This window comes from Lutra lutra, chromosome 2, assembly GCF_902655055.1.
Source record: "Lutra lutra chromosome 2, mLutLut1.2, whole genome shotgun sequence".
Classification (NCBI taxonomy): Eukaryota; Metazoa; Chordata; class Mammalia; order Carnivora; family Mustelidae; genus Lutra; species Lutra lutra.
Window position 1 is genome coordinate 35621371 of NC_062279.1, and position 27938 is coordinate 35649308.

The 27938-nt window shown below is 43.0% G+C and overlaps 3 protein-coding genes across 10 annotated transcripts in view; 1 reads left to right on the forward strand and 2 right to left on the reverse strand.

Annotated features, from left to right (window-relative positions):
• The window catches only part of DDHD2 (DDHD domain containing 2), a 28736-nt gene extending 16314 nt beyond the window's left edge, over positions 1-12422 (forward strand). The window contains exons 16-18 of one of the 4 annotated variants that reach the window (XM_047717109.1): positions 314-476; positions 5497-5608; positions 12412-12422. In XM_047717109.1, the coding sequence (XP_047573065.1) occupies positions 314-476; positions 5497-5578 (245 nt within the window). In that variant the 3' untranslated portion in view covers positions 5579-5608; positions 12412-12422. Of the gene's footprint in view, positions 1-313; positions 477-5496; positions 5609-5960; positions 8239-11145; positions 11753-12411 lie in introns of those variants that run through there. The other 3 variants (XM_047717110.1, XM_047717108.1, XM_047717107.1) reach the window with 3 other exon arrangements.
• Positions 8578-14954, reverse strand: PLPP5 (phospholipid phosphatase 5). 2 transcript variants are annotated; one of them, XM_047717111.1, is made up of 7 exons: positions 14415-14954; positions 14121-14229; positions 13537-13627; positions 12652-12715; positions 12044-12168; positions 11228-11398; positions 8578-9369 (listed from the first exon to the last, which is right to left on the reverse strand). In XM_047717111.1, exons 1-7 carry the CDS (start codon positions 14477-14479, stop codon positions 9209-9211), a joined length of 786 nt encoding a protein of 261 aa, XP_047573067.1. In that variant the 5' UTR covers positions 14480-14954; the 3' UTR covers positions 8578-9208. The 2 variants fall into 2 exon arrangements, with proteins under 2 accessions (XP_047573067.1, XP_047573068.1); XM_047717112.1 differs by lacking the exon at positions 14415-14954 and adding an exon at positions 14304-14322.
• Positions 14955-15083: 129 nt separating this feature from the next.
• The window catches only part of NSD3 (nuclear receptor binding SET domain protein 3), a 126702-nt gene continuing 113847 nt past the window's right edge, over positions 15084-27938 (reverse strand). For 3 of the 4 annotated variants that reach the window (XM_047717103.1, XM_047717105.1, XM_047717101.1), the window contains 5 exons: positions 24998-25114; positions 23311-23452; positions 22174-22280; positions 21503-21707; positions 15084-21076 (listed from right to left, as the gene is read on the reverse strand). In XM_047717103.1, the coding sequence (XP_047573059.1) occupies positions 20838-21076; positions 21503-21707; positions 22174-22280; positions 23311-23452; positions 24998-25114 (810 nt within the window). In that variant the 3' untranslated portion in view covers positions 15084-20837. The remainder of the gene's footprint in view (positions 21077-21502; positions 21708-22173; positions 22281-23310; positions 23453-24997; positions 25115-27938) is intronic. The other variant, XM_047717104.1, reaches the window with a different exon arrangement.

The following is a 27938-nucleotide window of genomic DNA, read 5'->3' on the forward strand; positions in this document are numbered from 1 at the left end:
TAATTTCACAGTTAATGTTGCATTCTTTTTGCTTTAATTTTCAAATACTAAAGATTTCTATCCCTACTTCTATTTAGTTTATAAACCAGAGGCAAATGAATTAGCTGTCAGAGGTACGGGAAAGAAATGGGATTGAACAAATCAGTATGACCTGAGGAGAAGCTTTGAGGGGCTTGAGAGGAGGAAGGTGCAGAAAGCTTTCTGAGCAGAGAATACCTCATCCTACTGTAAACTTGGTAGTCTGAAGGGAAGTAAGGACAATCTTGGATGGCCTGAAGCTTTTAGATTGTTATTATGGGTCTTCTATGTCCAGATGTTAACACAGAAGAGACCCCTGTGACAGTTAAAGAAGAAGTCCCACCCATCAATGTGGGAATGCTGAATGGAGGCCAGCGCATTGACTATGTGCTACAAGAGAAGCCCATTGAAAGTTTTAATGAATATTTATTTGCTTTACAAAGCCATCTATGCTATTGGTAAGTGAGGTTTGTTTTTGTTTCTGAGTGTTGTTTCTTTTCTTTCTTTCTTTTTTTTGGGAGGGGTCTAATTGTTTCAAAGCTATTTGATAGATGTAGGAAAGGGAGGGTAGGCTAGTGTACATGTGGGATTAGAGTGATTTCTCATTTAGACAGTTATAAAATAACACAATTATATCATTTAAATAAATCTGATTTAAACACATTGTTTTTTTACTTTGCAGTTGGGTAGAGCATGGGCTGATGATGCCAGCAACCATGAGTTCAGCTAGTTTAGTTTTAAAAGTGGTGTCCTTTGGTCATTGGTGGGGGACAGGAAGGGTACATATTATTGAACTGGAACAAATACATTACTGTTGCTAAAAGTATTGTAAACTCATTTGAAAGTATTTACAGTAGCTAGATCAGAATTTATTATTTTCATTTTAAATTTATACTTTTAACATTTAAATGTTTTTTCCAGATTTATTGAGATATAATTTACACATTGTATAAGATGTTCATTGTGAAATGATTAACACCTCCATCACTTCACATAATTACTCTGTGTACACACACACTGTGTGTGATGAGAACATTTAAGAATTACTCTCTTAGCAACTTCCAAGTATATGATACGGTATTATTAACTCTAGTACCATGTTGTACATTAAAAACCCACAACTTATTCAACAGAATAATCAACTTATTCAACTTATTCAACAGAATTAATCATTATTAAATATGATTATCTGATGGGTTGTAGAATGGATACTAATGCTTATTGAAATTCATACATTATAACAGAAAAGAACTTAATCACCAAATAAATTGAAACTAAAGAAAAAGATAGCTAGGAAAATAAGATGGATGGGTAATAAGGCTTCAAAAATGCATGCTTTTAGGTTTTCTTTTAAGATTTTATTTATTTATTTGTTAGACAAACAAGCAGAGGGAGAAGACGACTCCTTGCTGAGCAAGGAGCCCGATGTGGGACTTGATCCCAGGAACCTGGGATCATGATCTGAGCCGGAAGCAGATGCTTAACTGACTGAGCCACTTAAATTACGATTCTTTATTATTTTTTAAAAGTTTTTATTATATTTTACTTTTTAAAGTTTTTTTTAATTCATTTGTTTGAGAAAGAGACCATGAGAGCGTGAGCAGGGGAGAGGGGAGGAGACACAGAGAGAGGGAGGGAGAGAGAGAAGCAGACTCCTTGCTGAGCAGGAAGCCCTACATGGGGCTGGATCCCAGGACAATTCCAGGACTGGGGCTCAATCCTAGGACCCTGAGATCATGACCTGAGCCAAAGGCAGATGCCTAACCAACTGAACCACCCAGGTGCCCTGTTTTTTTAAGTTTTTATTTAAATTCCAGTTAGTTAATATATAGTGTAATATTAGTTTCATATGTACAATATAGTGCTTCAGTACTTCCACACACCTGGTGCTCATCACAAGTGCACTCCTTAATCCCCATCACCTATTTAACTCTTCCCCTCATGTACCACCCCTCTGGTAACCATCAGTTTGTTCTCTATAGTTAAGAATCTGTTTCTTGGTTTATGTCTTTTTTTTTTTTCTTTGCTCATTTGTTTGATTTCTTAAATTCCACATATGAGTGAAATCATACAGTATTTGTCTTTCTCTGACTTATTTCACTTGGCATAATACTTTCTAGCTCCATCCTTGTCATTGCAAATGGCAAGACTTCATTCTTATTTGTGGCTGACTGGTATCACACTGTGCGTATATACCACCTATCACTATCCATTCATCTATTGATGGACACATAATTTGGCTGCTGTTGATAATGCTGCTATAAACATTGGGGTCCACGGTGGCACAGTTAGTTGAGTGCCCAGTTCTTGGTTTTGGCTCGGGTTGTGATCCTCGGGGTGGTGGGATTAAGCCCCATGTTGGGTTCTGTGCACAGTGCAAAGTCTTCTTGAGACTCACCCTCCCTCTCCCTCAGCCCCTCCTCCCTATACTTCCTTGCTCTCCCAAGTAAATATATCTTTTTTTTTTTTAAGATTTTTATTTATTTATTTGACAGAACACAAGTAGGCAGAGAGAGAGAGAGAAGGAAACAGGCTCCCTGCTGAGCAGAGAGCCCAATTCGGGCTCGATCCCAGGACCCTCTGATCATGACCTGAGCTGAAGGCAAAGGCTTAAACCCACTGAGCCACCCAGGCGACCTTCAAATAAATCAATCTTTAAAAAAATTGGGGGGCACCTTCGTGGCTTTGTTGGTTAAGCCTCTCCCTCTGGCTTAGGTCATGATCTCTGGGTCCTGGGATTGAGCCCAGCATTGGGCTCCTTGCTCAGCAGGGAGTCTGCTTTCCCCTTTCCTTCTGCCTGCCGCTCCCCCTGGTTTTGGTCTCTGTCAAATAAGTAAATAAAATCTTAAAAAAAAAAAATCGGGATACATGTATCCCTTTGAACTAGTGGGTTTCTGAGATTTTGGTTGTGATTGCGAATATTTTGTCTACAGATGAATTTGGGGAGAATTGACATCTGAATAATGCTGAGTCTTCTGATCCACAAACACAGTATCTCTCTGTATTTTGGTCTTTAATTTCCCTTAGCAATGTTTTGTAGTTTTCAGTGTATGTATTTTGCGTACTATAGTTTTTTTTGAATTCTGCTTATTTATTCATGAGAAATCACATGAGCATGTGAGCAGGGGGAAGGAGAAGGAGGAGAGGGAGAAGCAGGCTCCCCACCAAGCAGGGAGCCCAATGTGGGGCTCAAACCAAGGACCCTGGATCATGACCTGAAGGCAGATGGCCAACCTACTAAGCCATCTAGGCACCCCACGCTATAGTGTTTAAGTTGCATGCCTTGTATGCTCCTTTCTCTCTTCAGACCAATCTTTTGCCTTTTACTTAAAAAAAAAAAAAAATTGCATTCCTCCAGTTATGAATAAGATTGAGCATCTTGACTTATATTTCAGGACCATTTTTGTTTCCTTTTCTGGGAGTTTTCTATATTCTTTATTCTCTTTTATATTGAAATTTTTTTTATTGTTGATCAGTCTGTGATGAGTTGCAAATGCCTTTTCTCCAGGTTGTCTTTGACATTGAAAAGATTGATTTTTATGTGGTCATATTTGTTGATTTTTTTCCTTTCTGGCTTCTAGAATGTGTCATACTTAGATCTTCCTTATCCTCTGAAGAATGCCTTACCACAGTTTATTCTGATATTTTATGGTTTCATTTTTACATGTGAATGTTTGATTCACTTTGGATTTATTCCAGTGACAGGTATAGATTGGCTCAGGTCATTTTCCAGATGCCTCTCCATTTGTCACAACACCGTTAGTGGATTTGAGAGTCTCACTTTATTAAATTCCTATATAGATTTAGGACTATTTCTGAACTTCTTTTCTCTTGATCCATTTATTTATGCACCAGGATCACACCAGTTGAATATCTAGTTTAGCTGATGCCCTTAGATTGGCATAGGAGTTTCTTAACCTGAAGTCTGTGTATGGGGTTTCTGGGGGACAGAAAAAGCATATGAATCCAATGAAACTTTATTTATATTTTGGAAAAACATATAAAAAAATATATATATATATGCATATATATATATATATATATAATCTTTTCTGGGGAGAAATTCATTGGTTTCATTAGATTCTCAAGTAGATACATGATTCAAAAAATGTTAAACCACAGATCTAGAGAAATGTTTGCTGTATGTCCTTAAGGCAGTCCTTCATGATGTTAATCAAAGTTCTTTATGAACTAGATATAAGTAATTGCTTGGGCACACACAGAATGAGATCTGGAAGATGCATGAGGAATTGGTAACTTGATTGTCAGAAGATGGGAACTAGTGGTTAACAGAGGTGGAAGTGAAACTTCATTATAACACTCTTTTAGGGGTGCCTGGGTGGCTCAGTGGGTTAAGCCGCTGCCTTCGGCTCAGGTCATGATCTCAGGGTCCTGGGATCGAGTCCCGCATCGGGTTCTCTGCTCAGCAGGGAGCCTGCTTCCCTCTCTCTCTCTCTCTCTCTGCCTGCCTCTCCATCTACTTGTGATCTCTCTGTCAAATAAATAAATAAAATCTTAAAAAAAAATAACACTTTTAGATCTTGAATTATGAAATAAATGATTGTACTTTTTTTTTTTAAGATTTTATTTATTTATTTGACAGAGAGAGATCACAAGTAGGCAGAGAGGCAGACAGAGAGAGAGGGGGAAGCAGTCTCCCTGCTAAGCAGAGAACCCGATGCAGGGCTTGATCCCAGGACCCTGAGATTATGACCTGAGTTGAAGGCAGAGGCTTAACCCACTGAGCCACCCAGATGCCCCTGTAGTATATTTTTTAAAAAGGTAAATAACATTTAAAAAATTAAGGTGACCAACTGGATGGCTCTTCCATATTATTCCAAGAAGAAGCTCTGTGGAAAAGGAACAGTTCTTGGTTGGTTATTTACTACTAGCTTTTTTGTATTACCAGACATAATGCTAGACTTTTTAAAAAAAAAATCGTGGTTGACATACAATTTTATATTAGTTTCAGGTGAATTACTGCATAGTGAATTGGACAGTTCAGTGCTCACCATAAGTGTAGACGCCATACATTATCACAATATTATCAACTATATTCCTTGTGGTATACTTTTCATCTCCATGACTTATTCATTTTATAACTTGAAATTCGTACCTCTTCATCCCCTTCATCTATTTCAGCCATCCCCCCACCCCTCTCCCTTCTGGCAACCACATTGTTCTTTGTATATATAGGAGTCTGGTTTTTGTTCATTTGTTTTGTTTTTTAGGTTCCACATATAAGTGAAATCATAGGCTTTTGTCTTTTACTTCACTTAACATCCTCTAGGTCAATCCATATTATGGCAAATGGCAAGATTTCATTCTTCTTTATGGCTAAGTAATACTCCACTGTAAAATGAACTTTTGAGAAAAATGAACTGGTAAGGTGGTTGTGTAGATTACATGAGATAATATATGTAAAGCATCTAGTATAAAGGTTAGTTTCTTCTTACAACTTAAGTTTTCTCTTTACAGGGAGTCTGAAGATACGGTATTGCTGGTCCTCAAAGAAATCTACCAGACCCAGGGCATCTTCCTTGATCAGCCTTTACAGTAAAAGTGAACCATATATAGCTGCTTGATGTAAGTTTTTAAATGTCATGTATGCAGCATAGTTCCTACATATTGACACGTTATGAGGAACAGTGTAGCCTTGAGCTCTTTATAAACGTACTTTTCTGTTGCCTGTCACCAAGATCTAGGTTATTGTTCATTTTTAGAGGGACTCTGGTTAAAACTGCTGAGGAATAAGTGCAGTGGCCCATTTCGACCAAGAGTGTGTGTGTGTTTGCTGGTGACTTAGTCCAGTAACACCTGTCACGTTTTTAGGATCTAAACTCAGAATCTAAATAGTTCTGATCATTTAAGTTACCGTGGCAACAGTTACAATTTTAATGACGAAGAGCCCATCCTGAGATTTAAGTTCCTCTGCTTCTTAGATGTGTAACTAGAAAGTTCATGCATTAGACTCCCGAATTCTGCCCGGTCGCCTTCCAGTTGTGACTGCATCGTGACCTCTGTTCCGCTCTTCCCTAGACACTGAAGGACCCTCCCCCAGAAAACGCGCCCGCTTGTCGCTGCCGTTTGCCTCTCCTCAGCCGTGCCACTTCCTGCACGCTGCCTGCCACTCACTCACCGCTGGGTCTTTGGAAGATAATCTTGTTATCTCGGAAGTGAGAGGAAAAGCAAAGGGAAGACCCTGTTACTTTTTACCACTGGCTTCGTAGAAGCACTTGCCACTCTTCATAGTGGGGTTTGTTTGCATCTTTAAATCTGGATGACAGGTGCCGTCCTCTATTGCTTATTATTTGACATAGTATAAAGTCTGTTTTGAGTTTATTTTGGTTTGGTAGAAATTTTTCTAGGAAATTATTGCTTATCTTTAGGAAATGCTTCAGTTTGTAAGCAGGCTCCGGAGAGTCAGAAGGCATTTTGGGGTGCGCTCATCTCATCACTGTTCTCTGCATTTGGAGGCTAAGTGGGTGTGGAGTTGGGCAGCTTCCTTCGAGCAGCTTTTGTTGCCTACAAGTACTGTGTGAGGGACTGAAGTGTAGCTCACACTCAGCGTTGTTTACTCTCCGCAGCGGACCGCTGCCTGCAAGGAATCACTGATGCTATTCGTTGTTTTCCCAGCTGTTCGAGCTGCTCTCAGAGTCTTCAGTGGATAATTTAGTTCACATTAGGTGCATCTTTATAAAGCAAAGATGTTATATATTCTAGACCTGGCCTTTCATATCATGCTTCAAGTGGGGAGACTCGAGATGAAATCTTAGTTATTTGATAGTAACTTCTGTTCTTAAGTTGAGGTCAGAGTTATAAGGGCTGACAAAACCTGAAATCCCATGGCCTTGACAGCGGACTAAAATCAGTAGTACATTTAAGGTGAAATAGAATTTGTGCAAGTCAACCACGATATTCACTTGAGTGAAGGCAGTATTGTGTGTCCTCTTTGAAAACATTTTGTAAACACTATTGCCTCCTTAGGTACCCATAATCCAGAGAGCTTATCTAACAGCCTCATGGCACAGGTCGTGTTGGCTGGGCAGGTAGCTTCAGCTGGGAGAAATATTTCTTATTCTGAAAGAAAAATCTGTGCAGCCAGTGCAGAGTCCGTGTCAGAACATGCAAAGTGAGATGTCCGTACCTTGCAGACGGCGGGTGCATATGGACTGATATTTTCCAGGGCATCTGCTCACCGCTGTGCTGTATGTTCTTTCTCATTGTTCAGAGTTTGTCATTGACTTTGCAGTTCTCTTTGTGACAGTCCTTTACCCTCTTCGCCAACTTCTATAGGCCTCTCTGTTTATAAAGTGGAATAGGCAGGCAAGCTGTGTTTTGTTTTTTATAAAAAAAGGGTTTTTTTGTAAATGTATCATGGTTATCCAGTGCATTGGCATTTAACATTTACTTAAGCCATCCGTGTGACAGCAGTGATCTCTATCCCTTTCCAGAGAAAAGGAAAGGGAAGGTTGATCATTGTCACCTTAGAGATGGCAGAGGTAGGGCTGGGGTACAGAATCCATTCCTGGCCTTTACTTGTCCATCTGCTTATAGACTAATGCTGAGCCACTAAGAAGTGTCAGATATATGGAATACTTTTATTTTCTTTACTATATAAGCTGAGTTTGAAGTAAGGGCGCATTCAATTATATTTTAAAGGGGAAGCTTTTGTCAAGTTGTTGTCTTCAAATTTAAATTTATTCTTCATATTAGCAGAATAGCTTAAGAGTAAACCAAAGGACAAGCAAGAAAGAATGAGTCCCTATAACCAAAGATGAACAGCGTAACCCTGGATAGCTAGATAAACCACTGTTGGTACTAAGAAAAGTTTTCTGATGGTGAGGGGCAGGCGACTGTAAAAGAGCTTCCTATCTCGTCTCTCCACCTACGGTATCATCATGGTTGTGTAGTACACAGGTTAATAAGCTTGATTTAAATTCTTTATTTAGCTGTGTTCTTTGCACTACTTCAGTTGTATCACGTGCAATCTCTTGACCAAGCCTACTTTTAAACTCTGTAGAGTATCATTTTATACATAGTCCCTGCTACAGAATTTGTATTGCTTATCTCAGCAAGAGATTGTGTGCATGGGAAGATTAATAGCACTGATTAGCTTTCTAATATTTTGCACTTTTTGAAATGTTTGTTTTTTACATGATTCTATTTAAAAGTTTATGAAATACTGAAATAAAACCATATTGACCAGTTGCCTACTTTTACCTGGTTCTATCCATTATACAGAAAATGAATACAATAACCATTTTCTTCCCCTTTATGTTATTAAAGTTAATTAAAAAAGGAAGTTTGGGGTAAAGAACTAATATTTAAATTCCTTTCCCTTGACTGGTGTTTTCATGATCATAGGCAGATGTAGTTCAGAATTAAAAGCACAGCAATTACGAAGTCAGTGCTGAGACTATTCAATATTTACAGATATCAGCCTCTACTATGGCTTAGTTGTATCACTTACGTCAGGTGGGGAATCCAGTGTTTTACTTCGGAAATTTTCCAGCGCTTGAGTGATACTTTACGTACCAAAAACACCCACGTTCATCATTTTCTTTGTCACATTTATTGAAGGAAAAAGAAACATTGAAAATATAGAAAGAAACACATCAGACCAGGTCATATTTAAAGTATAATCACAAAGAGAAGGGCAGTTGTTGGTCCAATAGCATCAGTTCTGTTGATGTCCTGTAATTGTTCCTTATATCCCATTATGACGAAGGGACAGAAAAAAGTTCATTTGGTCTCCAGACAAGAACATTCTTTTCTGCCTTAGCCAGTTGCAGAACTGATGCATTTGGGCAGATCTTCAGTCATACATGGATGGAAAGCAGCTCATGAACACAGTTCAGGAGTGTGGTTTCAATACTAGCAACTAATGATTGCCACCTCACTTGTCTTTACCATTTTAAGTTAAATGTGAAACGCTGTAGATCCTGGGATACCAATCTGGTGGGCTACTGGAAGATCTTTTTATCAGAATGCGTGGCACAGAGTCGTGAAAATGAACCTTGAACCTTGACTCATGACAAATCCATGTGAGCAAAACTGCATAAACATATGGAGACAGAATGAAGTGCTTGTGTCCTCACCTGTATCTCTTACGAGTTAACAGGTCAGACATTCTTGGGCAGTTTAGAGGGGCTGACGCACCTAGTCTCCACTGAGGTGGTTCTAATTTCTAAATACTAAAATGATAAGGGTCACCAGGCTTCTGTGCCGTGGGCAGTCCAAGGCTGTCCTGAAACGGTTTATGACATTCTGCATCCGTCAGAGGAGGATAATACTGCCTGTAGCAGACATAGGCAAATGTCAGGCCAATCATGGATCCAACTAGTACATCTAAAAGAGAGGAGATAAGGTACTTTCTTAATCATACTGGACCCTTAAATCATGTTAAAACACCACGCAGTGCTGGCACACCGATATTGAGGGTCTGATTCCAAATCACTGCAATAAAGCGAGTACCTCAGTAAAGCAAGTAGGATGAATTTTTGGCTTCCCAGTGCATATCAAAGTTATGTTAACACTATCCTGTAGTCTACTAAAGCGTACAATTGCACTAGAGCTAAACAAAAGTATATACCTTAATTAAAAAATATTTAATTGCTAAAAAATGCTAACCATCATCTGAGCTTTCAGCAAGTCATAATCACTGATCATAGATCACCATAACAAATATAATAATATTTAAAACACTACAAGAGTTAGCAAAATATGATGGAGACATGAGGTGAGCAAATGCTGTTGGAAAAATGGCACTGACAGACCTGCTCAGTGTAGGGTGCTAGAACCTTCCATTAGTAAAACACAATTCTCTGTGAAGTGCAGTACAGTGGGGGACACCAATATAGAGAAGTTGGCCCTCCAGGTTAACTCTACTTGTTTGGGTGCAAAAAAACCTCAATTTTAGGTTTATGGTTTCTTTAGGCTTTCTCAATTTTATCATATAGTTAACAGGATTATCTTCAGGTTCTTTCCTAAACACCAAGTCAAAACACATACTTGCGGGCACCAGGGTGGCTCAGGTCATGATCCCAGGATCCACCCCCCACCCCCCCCCAAATTGGGCTCCTTGCTCAGCAGGGAGCCTGCTTCTCCCTCTGCCCTTTGTGCCTCCCCCCACTGTCTCTTAAATAAAATTTTAAAAAATCCACATCTTTAATAAGTCTAAACCTTTTCCCAAGGATAGAATACATTTTTTTAATTCAACTAGCCAACATATAGTACATCTTTAGTTTCTGGGGTAGACTTCAGTGACTCATCAGTTGCATATAATGCCCGGTGCTCATCACATCACGTGCCCTCCTTAATGCCCATCACCCGGTTACCCCATCCCCCCCACCTCCCACTAGATTGAATTTTTTAAACATTCAAAATAACAAAAGTTTCACTTACTGCTATTAACCCCTTTTTCACCACTTAAAGAGTTCTAGAGGAAGTAATAAACTGTACAGGAGTTGCCCTTCTTTAAAGAAAATCAGCTTATTCTTTAAAACAGGGCTCCTAAAGACTTCTGGGCAATATTATTAGCTTTTGTTTTTAATTACGGGTTTTTTTTTTTTTTTTTAAAGATTTTATTTATTTATTTGACAGAGAGAGATCACAAGCAGGAAGAGAGGCAGGTAGAGAGAGAGGAGGAAGCAGGCTCCCTGCCGAGCAGAGAGCCCGATGCGGGCCTCGATCCCAGGACCCTGAGATCATGACCTGAGCCGAAGGCAGCGGCTTAACCCACTGAGCCACCCAGGCGCCCCTTAATTACGGGTTTTATGTGAAGATGCTCTGTAATCTGATGTTTTACTGTATCATTCAACAAATTTCTTTGGTTTAACTACAATTTTATATTTTCTTGAATTTTAGTTTCTGAACAAAAATCTCATGATGATGAACTTTTTTTTTTAACAAACTTGATTTTTATTTTAAGACAGTAAATAAATTGACCTTTGAGTTTTGTTGTAAAAAATTTCTTAGAGGAAAAAAATTCTTAGTTTATTCTGAACCTATGATGCTTCCAAATAACGGAAAAATTGGGACATTTCTCCTTGGTAATCTCTTTAAAAGGAAACTTGGTTCAGAAACCCAGACTATCCCATACTCAACTGTTGATTCATTTAACAGAGTCAGCGTCTCGGTGCCGAATGCTAGGGCTACGGCGGCCGGTGAAGCACGCAGACTTACACGGCAGGAACGCGCTGCTTACCTTGCCAGTGATGCTTATAGTCACATGTGCGGGACAGCGCAATCACAGATGCAAGGAGAAGAGGTGACAGAAAGGCACAGAACCGCCAGGACTTCCCACGGCCTTGTGGTGTGAAGCAATGTAACTTCCCTGCCAGGTAGAAGGAGGAGAAGGCCAGACCAGCAAATGCAACTAGAAGAGGGAACACCAGTAAGCAGATGTCTTTCAAAGGAAGATTCCTTGCTCATCTGCAGACAGGTGGCTGCGGGCACACACGTGCTTTATCCTTTTTGGGTACACTTGTGGTACAGATCATCGATGAGGAAACAGAGGGAAAAATGAAGAACTTTATTGTGTGTCCCAAGTTAATAATATTTACCCTTGGGAATAGTGTTTGGAATACTAGCAGCAGGACTTTGGGTAGGGTTGCTTCTTGATGCCTTAGTTTCCTGATGTATAAATAGGAATCATAAAACTAATAGTATCCATCTCTTTGGGCTATTATGGTACCAAAAGAGATAAGAATAAAAAATGCTTTCCAAAGCACCTTCAATAAAGGTTAGTTAATATTTTCCTAACTAGTACCAGATTGTGGGATCTAGATAAATAATACAAGACTCATAAAATGTTCAAATCTAATGAAGGTAAACTACTTCCTCTATCCTTGAACATCTGTCCTAATATTTGAGGCTCAGGCTTATGGAATCTTGGGGTTATTAAAGGAGGGGATTCTCTGGTTTTTAGCAAGAGTAGTGAGGTGGCCCCATCCTCATAAGCTTCCTAAGCTAAAAGTGACCCCAAGAAAGCACCGATGCTGAGTCCACGCGGTATTCATACAGGAAGAATGTCCACTAGGGAAGCTCTTGCGGCCCTCATTCACCACGTCCTTCTCCCCTGTGCACGTCAAGTCGGAATGGGCTTGCCCGTCGGGGAAGCAGCGGTAGAAGAAGTCTGGGCGTGGCCTGAAAAAATAAACACGGTCTCAACACAGATCCCTTAACTTGGTTGTATCAGATACTGTAATCCTGTTCACAGTTGGTCAAATAGTGTCCCAGGTAAAATGATGAAACTGGATTAGGATAGTCACCATTAAAAGAAAAGCTTTATTTCCAGGGTCTACATTTAAGGCGGCGGGGGGGCAGTCCAGCACATGATTATATTTTAGGACAAAGAGCAAGGCACACTGCAGCTTCGGGGTATTCTAGTGGACACTGACCCCGCTGTGCTGGTCAGTGGGGAAACACTGTTCAGGGCAGGAAAGAGCCCAAGTGTCACCCACAGGACAGCCATAGGGGAGGGAGGTCATGTTAGGTGAAAAGAACAAGGTCAGACTGAGGCTGGGGATAGGGGGAGGAAGAATAGATGGGTGGTGCCACGCCATTAACTATCTCCTGCAGATGGGAGGCCTGAGGCAGGCACTGGGGCGCAGACTCCTGGTCACTCACCTGCCCACGATCAGTTTTATTGTGTTAGTAAAGACACCGTTCAGAGCCAGGGCAAGGCTGGCAGCTGGAAAATAAAGAAACTTACTGTTAGTGGGTTTTACCTAGGAGGACTTGCATGGTCATGGTCTCATCAAGAGAGCAGCTGTGGTCTTTTTTTTTTCTTTGAAGATTTTATTTATTGGGCACCTGGGTGGCTCAGTCATTAAGCGGCTGCCTTTGGCTCAGGTCATGATCCCACTGTCCTGGGATCGAGTCCCCTATCGGGCTCCCAGCTCAGCAGGGGGCCTGCAACCCCCCCCCCCCCCCCACTCCCACTGCTCGTGTTCCTGCTCTTGTTGTCTGTCAAATAAATATTTTTTAAAAATAAAAAGATTTTATTTATTTGACAGAGAGAGACATAGTGAGAGGGAACAGAGGCAGGAGAGTAGGAGAGGGAGAAGCAGGCTCCCCACGGAGCTGGGAGCCCGATGCAGGGATGGATCCCAGGACACTGGGATCATGATCTGAGCCAAAGGCAGCCCCTTAGTGACTGAGCCACACCGGCGCCCCAGCCATAGTCTTTTTGAGATAGGAACAATCAGGCTCCAGCCAGAGCTGAGCAGAAAAATCATTTAGGCCTGAATGTGGTGGAGTACAGAGAGCGCTTCTGGACTAGGCCGAATACGTTTCTGGGGTACCAGTCATTCAGCACATTGTTCACCTCGGAGGTCAACTATGTTCTCAGAGTGCCAGCTTTCTCACGGGTGACAACACGGGTACAGGGGAGACAGAATGAGTTTAGGAACATAGAACTCCGTGGCCTCCACAGAGGTCACACCTCCAGTGGCTGAGATGCCAGCACTGAGGAGACAGAGACCAGCCCAGCCAAGGAGGGCTCGTTCTTACCCAGGCAGGCTTGTTTGCTGTCTGTCGCACCAGCCTTCTTGAGACATCGGGCCAAGAGGATCAGGGACAGTGGGGAGAGAAATGCAATGACCTGAAACAGAAGATGGTAGAGGTTTAAAAAAAAAACCCCAAACCAAACCCCCAGTAAAACCACACAGCTAGTGGTTCAAGCAGTGCCGACAGGGAGGAGGGATGGAGGGGACAGCAGAAGTCACAGGTCAGACCTAGGGGGTCCCTGTCAGTGTATGCAGTGGCAGCGTCTGCGGGTTGATGGGGCAGGCACCTGCTCCACCGGGAATGCCACGGCCATCAGCCATTACTCTACGTGACCGGTTACCTCAGTCCATCCTAAGGAGCAGAGCTTACAGAACGTGTCTTTTGGGCCAAAACTGGCATCCTGCGCTCTCAGTTTGGATCGTTATCATAAGGAAACAAGAAGTTGAGCCCCTCATCAAAGGGAGCAAGACGCTCCCCACGAAAGACCTCTCCAGATCACCCTGGAGCCAGACGGACCGCCGCCTGCTCCCTAGCATCGAGCTCGCCCTAAATATTAAGGGTCGGAAGAAGGCTAGTTCTCCACGCACAAACATGGGCTTGGTGGGGAAGTACTCGGCTTCCACATACGGATTCCGGTAAAGCCACATCTCCTCCGGCTGGATCAGCCTCTGGAAGGGAGGGAGGAGCTCCGTTACCCTAGAGGGGAAACAAAAATGTGCAGAGCACGTTGGTTTGCTTCCGGCCTCCCGCCGCTGCCCCCACCCCGCCCCCTGCACCGGGAGCCCCGGGCAGAGGCGGCCGCCTTCGGGGAGGGGGGGGGCGGGGGGGGTGGGGACAGCCCAAGGGCGCGGGCCGCGGGGTGCGAGCGGCCGGATGCTTACAGGAAGGCCATGAACAGGGCGAGCCGCACGCCCAGCTCGGCACCGAGGGCCGCCACCTTCCCCATCCTGCCGTCAGCCGACAGACGCCGCGCTGACGTGGCAGCTCTTGCGGCGGCGGCGGGAGGCGAGGCCGCCCCGGGGAGGGCCGTCCCGGCGGTGGGGGGCCGGGCCTCGGCGGCTCGGGGGCGCGGGCTGGCGGACGCTGGGCGAACTGCACCCGAGGAAGGCGTCGCAGCCACTTCCCTGCCCAGGCGGGTCGGCCATCCCTCGGCGCCGCTCAGAGAGCCCCAGCTAGCGGCAGGAAGGAGGCGCCCGCAGTGCCATTCCGGCCATTCCAGGAGACACCGACCACGAGCGGGCGCCCGGCGTCTGGCCGAGCGGCAGGCCTCCGCGGAGTCTGCTAAGTCGCCGGGATAAAAGTGACGCACATCTCCCTTCCCGCCGTTCGCTCCATAGTCTCCCACCACACTAAGCAAGAAGCAACATTCCCCAAGGACCTTCCCTCTGTGAAAACACGACCAAACCCCACGTTCCCGGCTCCAAGCTTATTTGCGACGGCATTTTGAAGGGCCTCGGGTCATCGGCAGGCACCGGGTGCCTGCCCTCCCCATTATGACCTCTCGCCCAGCAGTTGTCACAAGAAACTGTAGGCAATGAACAAGTCCACAGTTCGATTTGGAACATACAGGACAATTTATTGAAGTCAATCTCAAGCAAAATCTGAAGTCAGTGGAATGTCATTAAGAACCTTTCCAAATTAATCCTCACGGAAGCAAAAAACACATCTGAATTCCAAAGTATTTGTAAAATAAAAAAAGGCAACATCTCAGTAAATATAATGTACAAAAATTTATGTTCCTACTGGCACACACAGTAGTAAGCTTAAAATTCCAGGCAATCCTAAATATACTATAACTAGTCAACAATAAGCTATCTATATACAGGTTAACCAAGCTTTACACGTTTCACACTATGCAGTAAAACATAGGCCATTCAACAAAACCCCCAAAATATCATATATCTTGAAGTCTATGTGGCAACATCAAGTCATTATACAGTAATGCCCTAGTGGAACGCCCCCCAGGAAAAACGAACACTAATCCCTTAGTGTCAAGAGCTTCTAGCCAAGTCACAGAAACTCAAAAGAGATTGACTTTAGTGAATATTGATGCTCTGTTATTAAAGACTCAAGTCTCAAGTGATTTAGGCAAAATAACATTTCACAGGATCTACAAATTTATTACAGATAAACAAAGTACAGAAATAACCAATCTACAAAGGTCATTATCATAGATAAAGATCACAAGAAAAAGAAAACAATCTGTAGGTATCTGTGTTTGCTGTGCAATATCACAAGTGGTTACAAATGAATTTCTCCTATCAATTCCAATTATGCACACACCCTTGTATAGAAAAAGGATCTTATTAGCTAGTTGTAATCATCATTTAGTATCAATCATCATTTAGTATCTTGGTCATCGGAGGCAATGTGATTTTCTTTTTTAACAGAGGGTATGTCACAACACAAATGAGATAAAGAGCACTATTAATGACAACAGAGTAAAAAGTAAATTGTATCCAGTCCACTCCTAACCCAACAAGAATACCTCATACGTACCTTGTCTCGGTGACCTGAGGGACACTGCGCGCCCCGCGTGCACACATCGAAGGTCTGTGGCAGGTGGGTGGGGGGACCGGCGCCTGAGGGGGCTTGCCTGCCAACTCGCAGATCCGGAGGGTCACACAAGAAAAGTAAGGACTGAATAAATGACTTTGGCAACTGTTCATCTTTTTCGCTTTTTCTTACACGTAACTGACTTTCACAGGCTACAGAAGGGCAGGCTGCTCTCCTCCTCCCCACCACACACACATCTGTGCCACAAGCACCTGAACTTGTCACTTAAGCAATGGACTGACAGAGAAAAGAACGGAAATCGTTTCTGAAACACACACAGACTACACCCTGCGTCTCAGGAGTGTAACGTAAGTGCAAATTTTTGTTTTTTCCCCTACACAGGCATATATATTAAAAGGAAAGAAGAGGTGCATGGGGATGGGGTTGACAAAAATACAAGAGAAAGAACACACATGGGAAATACTCATAAAAATGCTGGTATTTCATGCAAGAGTCTCTTCCTCGAATGTGTACATGAAATCTGAGCTATCTGCTGTGGACACTCCATCCCATTCGCAGAACTTTGCCTTTAATCCAAGTTGAAGAGGACAAGAGACTAGGCTATTTGTTTTCAAAACAGTATACAAAACAATGCTTTCTACTTCATAAATTTAAAAATAACTGTAAAATAAAGGGAATCTGAAGAGTTTCAAGTACTTAAAAAACCTGAATTCAATGAGGCAGAGGTCTCAATGTTAAAGTGACTACTTCGTACCTGTGGTAAACATTGTCATTCCCCCTCCCTCACCCTGTTCTAACCCCCTTTTCTTCCTGTACCCTGCCCCGGGGGAAAAGTTGGTAGATTTCAGTACGTACACATTTCCAACTTTTCAATATTCGTTAATACATGGCAAAGCCGTCTAATCAGATCTCTCCCTAGCTTAGCTGAAAATGGAGGCGAGTTCTCCTCTCGGTTTACAGACAACCAGGGACCAACTGCAAGTGGCCTAGGCCAACGGAAATCCTTCCAAATGATCACTTTGTGTGTGCAGCAACCTGGCCAACTCCGGAAGTCGAATCTGCTCCGCCCGGCAATAAAGCCACTTGCCAGTGGCATCGCACCTCCTCCCAGGTGAGCTTCCCAAGCCCGAAGGGCTCTACCACAACCTGTGTCCTTATCCTCTTGGGACATGGCATGTGGCAGCTCCCTGATTTCAAGGTGAATGCTAAAGGAAGCTTTGTACTTAACAATGAAATGAAGGACCAGCCATGAAGCTGGGGGGTCCAGCGATGACGTTCTGTAGGGCTACCCTCTGCCGTCCAGGCTGGCTCTGACCCTGATTAGAACACGGACTGCACAGCGAGGCCAAAAGGAAACTACTTCATGAGCTAGGAGAGAAACTTGTCCAACAGCCTGCCTGCTCTGAGAGTCCTTTACATGGTTATCTCAGAATTTCAAAACATTATTTACAAGCATGTTTCCAAGTATTATGTGGAAATAGCAGAAGGGAGCTCAGAGCCACCCCCATTATTATTATTATTATTATTATAGTTTTTACATTTGTTCCTGACTTGAACACACAGAGAGCTCCAACTTTCAGTGATTCTAAAAGTCAGCCTATTCTATATCTCAGGCCAGACCATTTCTGAGAATTAAGGTAGAGTAGGAACTTGTTAAGATAAAAATGAAAATAAAACCCACCTCCCTCCTGACTCTAACCCTGATTAGATATTAAAGAAGAGAATCGCTTCCTCCAGACATGCTGGCCTTCCAGGAATGAGGGGCGGGTGACTGCAACCCTCCTGACCCCACCACTGGCCACGGGCCAGCCCATCTGCACCGTGCATGCCGGGAGGGCCCATTTCCTCTACAGTTGTAACCCATCAGATTTCTGAAGCTTTACGCTGATTATCAAAAACTTTACATTCACTTTTTCCAAAGAAGTAACATGAGGCTAAAAAACAAACAAACAAAAACCACCATTATCCCATGATGCTTTAAGTTATCTCATTTTTGGACAAGAATAAAACCCAACCATTTCTGCTCTGACCACAGATTTGCAAGTGAACAAAACCAACTACAGACCACGAGAGAGCAACGTGTCCTTTGGCCCACCGGGTTGGTGAGCGCAGGCAAGCACGGCGCGTGCACATGCTACGCACGGGAAGCACAGCTTTCTCCCCCAGCTTTTTGCTTCCACAGCCTACGACGTGAAGACACGTAAAACAGGTCGGTCGTGACACCACGGACGTGTGAGGAGAGCTCTGGGCCACTGACGGGACGAAAGCCTCTTTCTGGACCACTAAAGAGCACTCCTGGATGAAGCCTCCAGAGCTGTAGTTAGTAGCTATTTTGTTTTTTACCCTAATTTCTGAAATGGCAGAATGATCCTGTTAGGTACCCTCCCACCCCCCCAAAAAAAGATTTAAAAATCTCAGCAGAGCCATTATGACAAAATGTGACATGATGAGGAAGCTGCATGAAAATACTGAAACCTAAGGTATTTGTAAGTATACGGATGGACCCTGGCTTACCATATAAAAGTCATCAGATATTAAATAGCACTAAGTCCAAAACAAAGCAAGAAGAGAAGATTTCATGTGGGATACAGTTTCAACAAGTTATATTTTGAATGTTAAAAGAAATCCTTCATATTAGTAAGTTTAAAAAAAGCAAACATTTATCTCATATATATATATACACACACACACATATATATATATATATATAAAATAAAGTTTTAGTATGATAAAACCTAGATTTTCTTAAATTATTTTTTAAAAGGATATCAAACTATATAATTGCTCAAGAGCAAAGTTTAGTGTTTTGGTACGCTGTGTTGCACGTTACTGGTAGCGATTCGATCTGGTAACATGCACAGCATTTTCCATTTTGCTCTTTCTCCTGGGACCATATCTAATCAAGAGAATTCCTGGAGGCTCTATAAGTTACCTCAGAATTAAATGCTGGAATCAGGCAAATGGCAGTTTAGGAGCTTAAGTAAAGGAATTGTAGTGTGATATATATTTTTTTGTTTTATGTTGTTTTTTTACAAGAGAAAATCCAGTTCAATTGCACATTTACATTAAAAAAAAACAGAGAGAGAGAGAGAGAGAGAGAGAGGCACAAAAGAGCTTTTTTTTTCTTTTTTCCAGAGAAGAACTCTAAATTGATAAGAAAAAAGGAACACACATAACTGAAGGAACGCGGCTGAGCATCTCCCCTCCCTCCCTTCCTAAGGTTCCTAGGTACTTCTTGAGGGAAAATAAATGCCACCAGGTACCAGCAATTGTAAGCAGTCAAAATTCACAGAGAAGGTTAACGTTCATTCAAGCTAGCCCTAGAATTCTACTTAGTACAGTGTGACAATGTCTGACATTACTAATTAGTTCATACAAGGACTACTGGAATATACATATCCCAAAGCATTAAATGCAAGTGAACTTTGTGGTTAGACATCTTGGTACATTGGCATCTAGGAGATCCAAGCATCACAGCCAACCATTTTTGCTAACACTGCTTTCTTGGGAGCTTCCCTAAGTGCTTCCTAAGACAAAGTGTGTTTGTGTGGCTCTTACACACCCTGTAGAAAGGCTTCCCTTTCCTCCGTGGGGCAATTTTAATTAGTAGATAATACTAAATAGAAACTGTTTGCATATAACCGGGAGATGTCCCTACCCCTTCCACCCCCCAAATGAGGAACTAAACCAAAAAGACCTACTCAGATACAACTGTGACTCGTTAGTGTTGTTTTCACCAGGAAACACGGCCAGCAGGTGGCCAGCAGACAGGGAATGTTTGATTCGGGGAGGGAAGCAGAGACAGGAAAGGAAACGCCCATAATACCCTCCAGGTCAGACTAGAAGCTCCGTTACACTGCACAGAATGACCCAACTCTGGGTCTGGGCCTTCCATCTCCCTTCAGCTGCCTCTGTCCACGTGTTGGAGCAACAGGCACGACCACTCCAACGCTGCATTCACCTCCACATAAACACACTTCATCAAAAATGTCCACTGTCAGTGGAAAACATTTCAAACTCAGTGAGGGCACCTGTTTCTATTTTTCCCCAGAACCAAAAACCACATTCTCTACCTTTCTAGGTAAAGGTATCCCATCACAAAGCTGGCGTAGGTGCAAACCACTGAGGGTAAAATCCACTGAGGCATTTTGTTTTCAAGAGGCCAGATTCAGGACTCGCACAGCACCCTTCTCTGAGCCAAGAAAAGTCATCTGGGAGGAAAGAGAAGTGAGCCTACCTACTGCTCAGCGGAGAGGTATATAAAGGTCATCAGAGCCTTTTCTAGAGGGCCTGCTCCAAATGCTACTTCAAACACACACGCACACGCACAATGAATAGACTACCTGAACTACACTTCTCCAGAGTTTTAAAAAATGAAAATAAATAAAGGAATGAGGGCTACTTTTTTGCTTTTTACACCCAAGGAACACATCCTAGACTTAAAATTTATCTCATTAACAAAATTTTTCTCTTCGCTGTTTTCAGAGTGAAGACATCTCTTTTTCCCCCCGCTGCAAAGGCATGGAAGCATAATAGAAGGCAAGAGAAGACCAAGGGAATTTGGCCGGCCACGAAAGAATCCCCAACCCACAAAACAGAAAAACAGCCCCAGGCCACGCGCTTCTGCCTGCGTGCTCCCGGCCCCAGCGCTCACGGCCACAAGGCGGCGCCCGGGGCAGGGGCTGTGCGCGCGGCAGCAGTTTTCTCCTGCCGACGTGCCACCGAGTCACTTGTTTCTTTTCCTTTTTTTTCATCTCAATAAAAAGAAAAAAAAAATCACCACCCATTTATTCTTTCAGTTCTTCACGATCTTGTGACTCCAATTTGCATTTGATCTTGCTCCAGTATTCTGCGGACACAGGAGACTCGGGGTCATGCTCGGAGCAGCAGAGCCGGCCTTCCAGAGCAGAGGGGACCAGAGCGCCCTCTTCATGATCTTTACAAAATGAGTGTGGGCAGAACTCACAGAAGGAGACGGCAGCACGGCTGCATTCCTCGCACTGATGCCACGGGCATTCCCACTTTCCTACGGAGGGGTGCGAACAGAGAAAAGACCCCATTAGTGCCCCCTCTTGATTACCCACAAAAAACCCAAGTTTGCACCATCTGCTGAGACTGGAGGCTGAATTCAATTAGAAAACAACTCCAAATTCTGGCCAAACTTATGTCTGAGTGTACTATTGAGAATGGATGCGCACTGCGTCCTAAACTCACCGCCAGAGAGAGGAGCAACTGCTCGCCATGGTAACAAGGCCCGAGAAACCAATCCTCCGGGCCTGCACCTATCCCACATTTGCAGACAGACTTTTCACTAGCATACTTGGTTTCTAGTGTTGGTTGTTCTGTTCGTTATCCATCCCATGGCTCCACTAAGGAGAGCAAAATACATTCTAGGTGACACATCACTGGCCAAGACGCAAGTCAGGAAAAGGGTCCCGAAAGGCTCACTTACCATATGGTGGCTGAGTCAGGTTAAGGCATAAGAGGTGGTATGCTTTGGGGCAGTCTTTTTTGTCACACATGACCAGCTCTCCACCATCTCCACATTGAAAACAATAGTCTTCATGCATCTGCTTTGGTTCTGCTTTGATTTTTCGCCTCTTCTGCTTTAACTTAGCATTTTTGGCTTTTTCTTCCGCTGTTGACGCACATGTCGACTGGCAGGGAGAAGGAGAACACAGCGTGTGAGGCTCTACATGGAAGGGAAGCTCCCATAGCTTCACACTCATCTGAGTTCTCTTAAGCTCTGTTGTTCAGTTACCTAAAAACCAGCAGGAGGACTTCTCCCATAACAGTACTGTAATAAAAATAAGGCTTCATTTTCACTGATTTTTGAATACCGCGCTTTGCTTTTTTTAAATTGCAAGGATTCACATACCACAGAACTCACCACTTCAAAGTGGCTCATCCAGTGGTTTTGGGTATAGTGTGAATTTTTAAGAAGTTTTTGAAAAGGATGTTGGTAACTCCAGATTCAATGAGAAATACAAACATCTCTTCAGAACCTGATGGATCTAAGATCTGCTTCACTGGAAAGTCAGAGAGTCTACACTCTGGTTAACATAATGGCTGCGAACTAAACTGGGGATCCATTCGCCGGCACTCGCTCCCTGCACCACTGACCTTGGGCCGCACTCCCAGGAAGCCGCTGCAGTTTTCTGCCCCACAGTGGCATTCCGTTCTGCCGTTGCCCAGACAATCCAGGTTATAATTAAATGTTAACTCCATCCCTAAAGTAAGAGAAATAATTACTCATACTCGAGTCACAGGGAAGAGATATGCTGTCACACACGCACTCTCATAATGAAAAGAGAGACATAATTCTGACCTGAAGGCTTTTCTCTCACCTGTGCTCCACACTGAAGAGCAATGGGGGAGAAACAATAGAGAAAAACACCCCCATCCACCAAATATTGCAGAAAAAAAAAACAGTTTATAAAAGCTGTCATATCCTTCTCATTGAAGTGGTCAGAAACTATGTAACAGAGACCAAGAATTGGAAATCTGTGCTCGGGAGAAAAGGGCTCTGGTTTATCTTGCTTTTGTAAAGCTAATTTACATGGCTTTCTGAATGAACAGTAGGGCCATGGAGTAGCAGCGACCACACGGTCTCTGATGATTAATGCTTTAGAGTGTGCCTGGAGAAGAGCTCACAGTGCGGATTTACTAGTCACACCAAAGACTCAGGGATCCGAACCGGGTTGTCCAAGCTTGCTGCTGGGCTGGTCCTGAACAGAGTCCCCGGGATCAGCTACAGCTCTTCCCTTCTCACCCATTTCTCTAAACCCTGGCAAAGAAGCAGCTAAGTGTTGCTGGTAGGATGCTGGGCGGCTGAGGGAACAGGGAAGCAGTAACTGCCTTCGGAAGCTTTTCGAGTCTAATTTGAAACAGACTGATCTTTCAACTAAAAAACAAACAAACAAACCCTCCCCCAACACAAACCAAGAAAGCAGCTGATGTTAACCCAGTATGTTAATACTTTAAAAGAACAAAAGCTTAAACATCTGGTTGTATTGTGCAGACAGCAATAATTGGGAGAAGTCATTCAGGAGGGTCGTGGACACACAGGATTCTGTAACATCCTCTTGGACAGAAAGGCTCTTGCTCAACTCCCTTTTGCAGGACACGGATTTTCACTTCTTTGTGGCAGATAACAATTCCAAATGTAACCCCATTGTACTTGAATAAATACTTGAGCATCAAACCTGGAAGGATATTCTGCCCAGAGAGGGGCACATGGAGAGCAAATAGCTTTTTTACCTGCAGGAATATCACAAAGGGCAAAAAGCCCCACTCGAACATCTCCATTCACTGTCCACTTTTGTGTTTCACAGTTTGGATTACAACTGTGGTTCATAAAGCGAGAATAATTTCCTTTGGGGCCAGCATCAATTATACGGTCCTTCAGAAAGAAAAGAAATGGAGGTAGCTTTTACATAAAATCAAGTACAAGCCTATCTCAGAAACATCCAACACAAGCCCAAGTCTATGGCAACTGCCAACTCCCCCAACACATGCTCTCAGGGCCGGTGACCAAGTTGTCTACTTTATTTGATGAGCTTCAAGCCAAGACAATGAAGATAAAGTGGAATTCAGTTTCTATTTTTTTAAACTTTGTTTCTAGACACAGATCACAGAAAAATGCTACGTAGAAAATGAACTGGCCGCGGGCATGCAGGAGCGCAGAGTTCAGCCAGCCGCCTGGGATGGGAACCACGCTGCTGGCTGTCAGCCCTCCTTTCCTGCAAAACCAGTGCAGGGGTAAATGGACAGGACAGCACGCCATAAAGAGGGACAGAGGAAGTATGGGAGACTTTCCTCTGAATGAAGATCTGGACGTTTGATCAATGGAAGGGCTATCACGTGAGACATACTCTGCAGCGGTTACCTGCTCCTCCTATTTTCACTTACACTGACGTTCAGAACACAGTAAAAAGCTCAACATTCTGGCCCTGAATTCAAACTCTGATCATCTGGATGAGTTCTGGAGGACGGAGCCTCCCAAGTTTCGTCAAGATGGCTGGAGGGCCTCCAACAGTGAGCAGTGGACTTGAAGGGCCACTCAGCCATCAGAAATAAATGGCATTTTATATTTATGAAATTTATGTTCCTGAAAGTGGTAAAACTGTCAAACAATGACATATCAGTTAAAATAGAGTTCTTGTAAGTGATTTCCAGTTCTTACTTTTTTTTTTTGTTTTTTTTTTTTGTTTTTTTTTTTGTTTTTTTTTTTTTTTGTTTTTTTTGTCCAGTTCTTACTTTTAATGCTATTCTAACTCAGTTTCAGGGAGAGCCTGGAACATACAAAACATGGGTACTGGTCTTAGCCCGTCACTCAACTGTGACAAGATATCCAACAGATCGCTTGTCAGGGCTGGGCATCAGCTTCCCATCCTCCACAAATCAGAGGGCTGCTGAAGAAATGACCAAGATAACTGATGTCCCGAATGTGCGGCAAATGGGACTTACGAGCACATGGATTAATCTAGCAGCTTTACTGTCATTTCATTTATGATGGCACCCATTTGTCCTAACTCAGACACAAAATTTCAGTACACAGAACGATTCAGAGTTAGAATTTTTGCTAAATCAGAACTTGAATGGGGCTTTAAAACTTAGCATGAGAAAGCTGACTGTCTCTGTCAGTGACGGAGAAACTGAGGGCCAGGTCCTTCAGTGACTAAGAAGAGCTGAGACAAAAAGCCCCGTATGTCCACGCTGGTCCTGGTCATCTGTCCACTCACATGCCAAGTGCAAGGCTTCAACAATCAGCCTTTGTGTAGCCTGCTATAATTAGCATAATATGGTGGCTAGCATACTGGCTACGGCAAAGCACCCTCATTCTCCAGAAAAAAAACAATCAAATTAGAGGAAATGGAGTTCAACCTAAGCCCATGAAACAAAGACCAAAAATCCTTTTTTTCTTACAAAAAAAAAGCAATTTTACCTTGGTAACAGTTAACATATAAAAATTAGTTACACTGTTCTCGTGGGCTCTCTTGATTCGCAATCTGCATTCTTCTTCATCAATTAATTCGCCAACGTATTCATTTACAAATTCACCCTGCAGAGAAGCATGCACTCTGTAAATGTAATACCAGTGTGTTCCCTTTGAGAGCGTTCCTTAACACCCATGTGTAATCCAAGAGCATTAACCAAAAAGAATCCTGGAAATCAAACGCTAGAAAGAAATAGTAGTTGTCATTCCCTGGCAGGCAGGTGGCACTATTTTTCTTGTAGCAGTGTCTCAAAAGGTGATAACCTGTCTTTTCTTGCGACAATATGATTTAGGACAACATGTCCAAGTGACATAATGGTGGGAGCCGGAGATAAGGCTAACTCAAGCCTTTGAGGGTGTATTACGCTGACTTTTACTAAGTGTACAGCATTAGGGTTAATGCCTGTTAAATGAATTCTTTTTTTTTTTTTTTTAACTTTTTATTTTGGAGTAAATCTAGATAGTCACAGGCAGTTGCAAAAATAGCGCAGAGAGGATCCGTGTACCCCTCACTTAGCATTTCCTGAAGGCAGCATCTTACAGAGCTATAGGACTGTATTAAAACTAAAGAGCTGACATTGGTACAAATTATAAATCTTACTCAGACTGCACTAATTTTATATGCACTATGTGTGTGTGTGTGTGTGCGTGCACACGAGCACCACAATTAGATACAGAACTGTTCCATCTCCACGAAGACTCCTTGTACAGTCCATAATGACACCAGCCTCCTTCCCTCCTCCACCCCATCCCATGCCTCATCTGTTCTCCATCGCCGTCGTTTGGAGGATGTTCTGTAAATGAAATCACACAGTATGTAATTTTTTGAGGTTGGCAAAAACCCCCTCACTCTTAATTCTCTTGGGACCTGACCCATTTGTTGTGTGTGTCCGCAGTCCAGTCTGTTTTCTCCTGCTAAGCACTCTTTCACCCTGTGGACGTACTGCGGTTTGTTTGCTGGTTCACTCTCCTGAGGCATGTCTGAATTATTTTCATATTTGGGCTATTACAAACCAAGCTGTTGTGAACATTCTGGTAAAAAGTTTTTGTGTACACATAGGTTTTCACTTCTCTGGGATAAATGGCCAGGAGTACAACTGGTTGGGTCAAATGGTGAGTTTATGTTTAGTTTTATAAGAAACTCTTTTCTGGAGTGTTTGCACCATTTCACATCCCCATCGTACTTTCCCACGGCGGGAGAGACCCGGGTTATCCATATCCTTGCCAGCACTGCCGACTAGTTTTCATTTTGCTGTTCTCACAGGTGTGCAGTGATTAGATTCTTTTATTATTTTTTAAAGATCTTACTTACTTGAGAGGGAGAACGAGAGAGCACAAGCAGGGGGAGGAGCAGAGGGAGAGGGAAGAAGCTCTCAGCAGGGAGCCCAACACAGGGCTCAATCCGAGGATCCTGGGTTCAGGACCCAAGCAGAAACCAGGAGTCAGACACTTAACTGATTGTGCCATCCAGGTGCCCCATGACTAGCTTCTTTTAACATAAGGTAAATACTATAATTCAACATCTTGTGTTTATACATTCATAGTCATTAACCCTTTCACCCCAAAAGCATGGCTGATTCAATCCAGGACAAGAGCATTACCTACAGAACTTTTTGTCATATAGAAAAAGAAATGTCGTAGGAAACAATGTTTCTTTTTTTTTTTTTTAAGATTTTATTTATTTATTTGAGAGAGAGACAGTGAGAGAGAGCATGAGTGAGGAGAAGGTCAGAGAGAGAAGCAGATTCCCCATGGAGCTGGGAGCCCGATGCGGGACTCAATCCCAGGACTCCCAGGATCATGACCTGAGCCAAAGGCAGTCGTCCAACCAACTGAGCCACCCAGGCGTCCCAGGAAACAATGTTTCACCAGACTTCTTGTTCTTCCCACCCTGACTTCCTCCCCTATACAAATTTTCATTAGTTCTTAGAATTCATGGTTTAATCACTTAGATTCACGGTTCTTAGAATCACAGAATTGATAGTAAATTTCAGTAATCTGAAGAGAAGTACCATATTCTCTGATTTTGGCAAATCATTAAGAACATAAGCCAACATTTTTACAAATATTTAATCTTTCTCTACTGATAAAAGATTGTCACTTCTATAATAAGAGAAAAAGTTAATGGGTCAAACTGGAAGGAACCAACCTAATGTCCTGTGCATGTCCCTTCCCTTGGAGGTCTGCTGTTAGTGGGGTCAGTGAGGCTCTGAGTCAGCCTCAAGGAGCTACATACTTGCTTCCACTGGGGAATGGTAGCCCCAAAAGTTGACCTCTGGGCTATGACAAAGAATTAGGTTAGAAAAAGAAATGTACAAATACCCCCCCAAAAAAAGAAAAGAAAAAGAATTATATTTAATTGATAACTGCAACTATGTTTTCCTTCCAGTCCTTTCTCACGAAGGACGGAGGAGGGTATGCACATTTGAGCCCCATGCTCTGTCACCTTACCAGGCTTTCCCTCCATCTAGCCTGGGCTGTGACACAGCTGATGAGCAATTCGCACCATCACGTGGGACCACCGCCCTCACAGGTAGATTTCCTCACCGCCCTGTGTTACTATACTTATTTAATGGCAGGGTCGGTTTTGGGTTTTTTTTTTTTTTTCTTAGAATAACTGACTGGATAAAAAGTCAGTCTAGGGGCACCTGGGTGGCTCAGTGGGTTAAGCCGCTGCCTTCAGCTCAGGTCATGATCCCAGGTCCTGGGTTCAAGCCCCACATCGGGCTTTCTGCTCAGCAGGGAGCCTGCTTCCTCCTCTCTCTCTGCCTGCCTCTCTGCCTACTTGTGATCTCTCTCTGTCAAATAAATAAATAAAATCTTTAAAAAAAAAAAGTCAGTCTAGTCTTTATTTACTTAAGACAAGGGAGGACTCTTTATATTGGAATTA

Bases quoted from the DNA above. Each gene is read 5' to 3' on its own strand.
- PLPP5 (XM_047717111.1), bottom strand. From the start codon at position 14,479: ATGGGGAAGGTGGCGGCCCTCGGTGCCGAGCTGGGCGTGCGGCTCGCC. The intron at 14,230-14,414 runs GTAAGCATCCGG...TTTCCCCTCTAG, and splicing joins GCCCTGTTCATGGCCTTCCT to GGTAACGGAGCTCCTCCCTC. The intron at 11,399-12,043 runs GTATGAATACCG...TCCCTCTTCTAG, and splicing joins CCCTAGTGGACATTCTTCCT to TTGCATTTGCTGGTCTGGCC.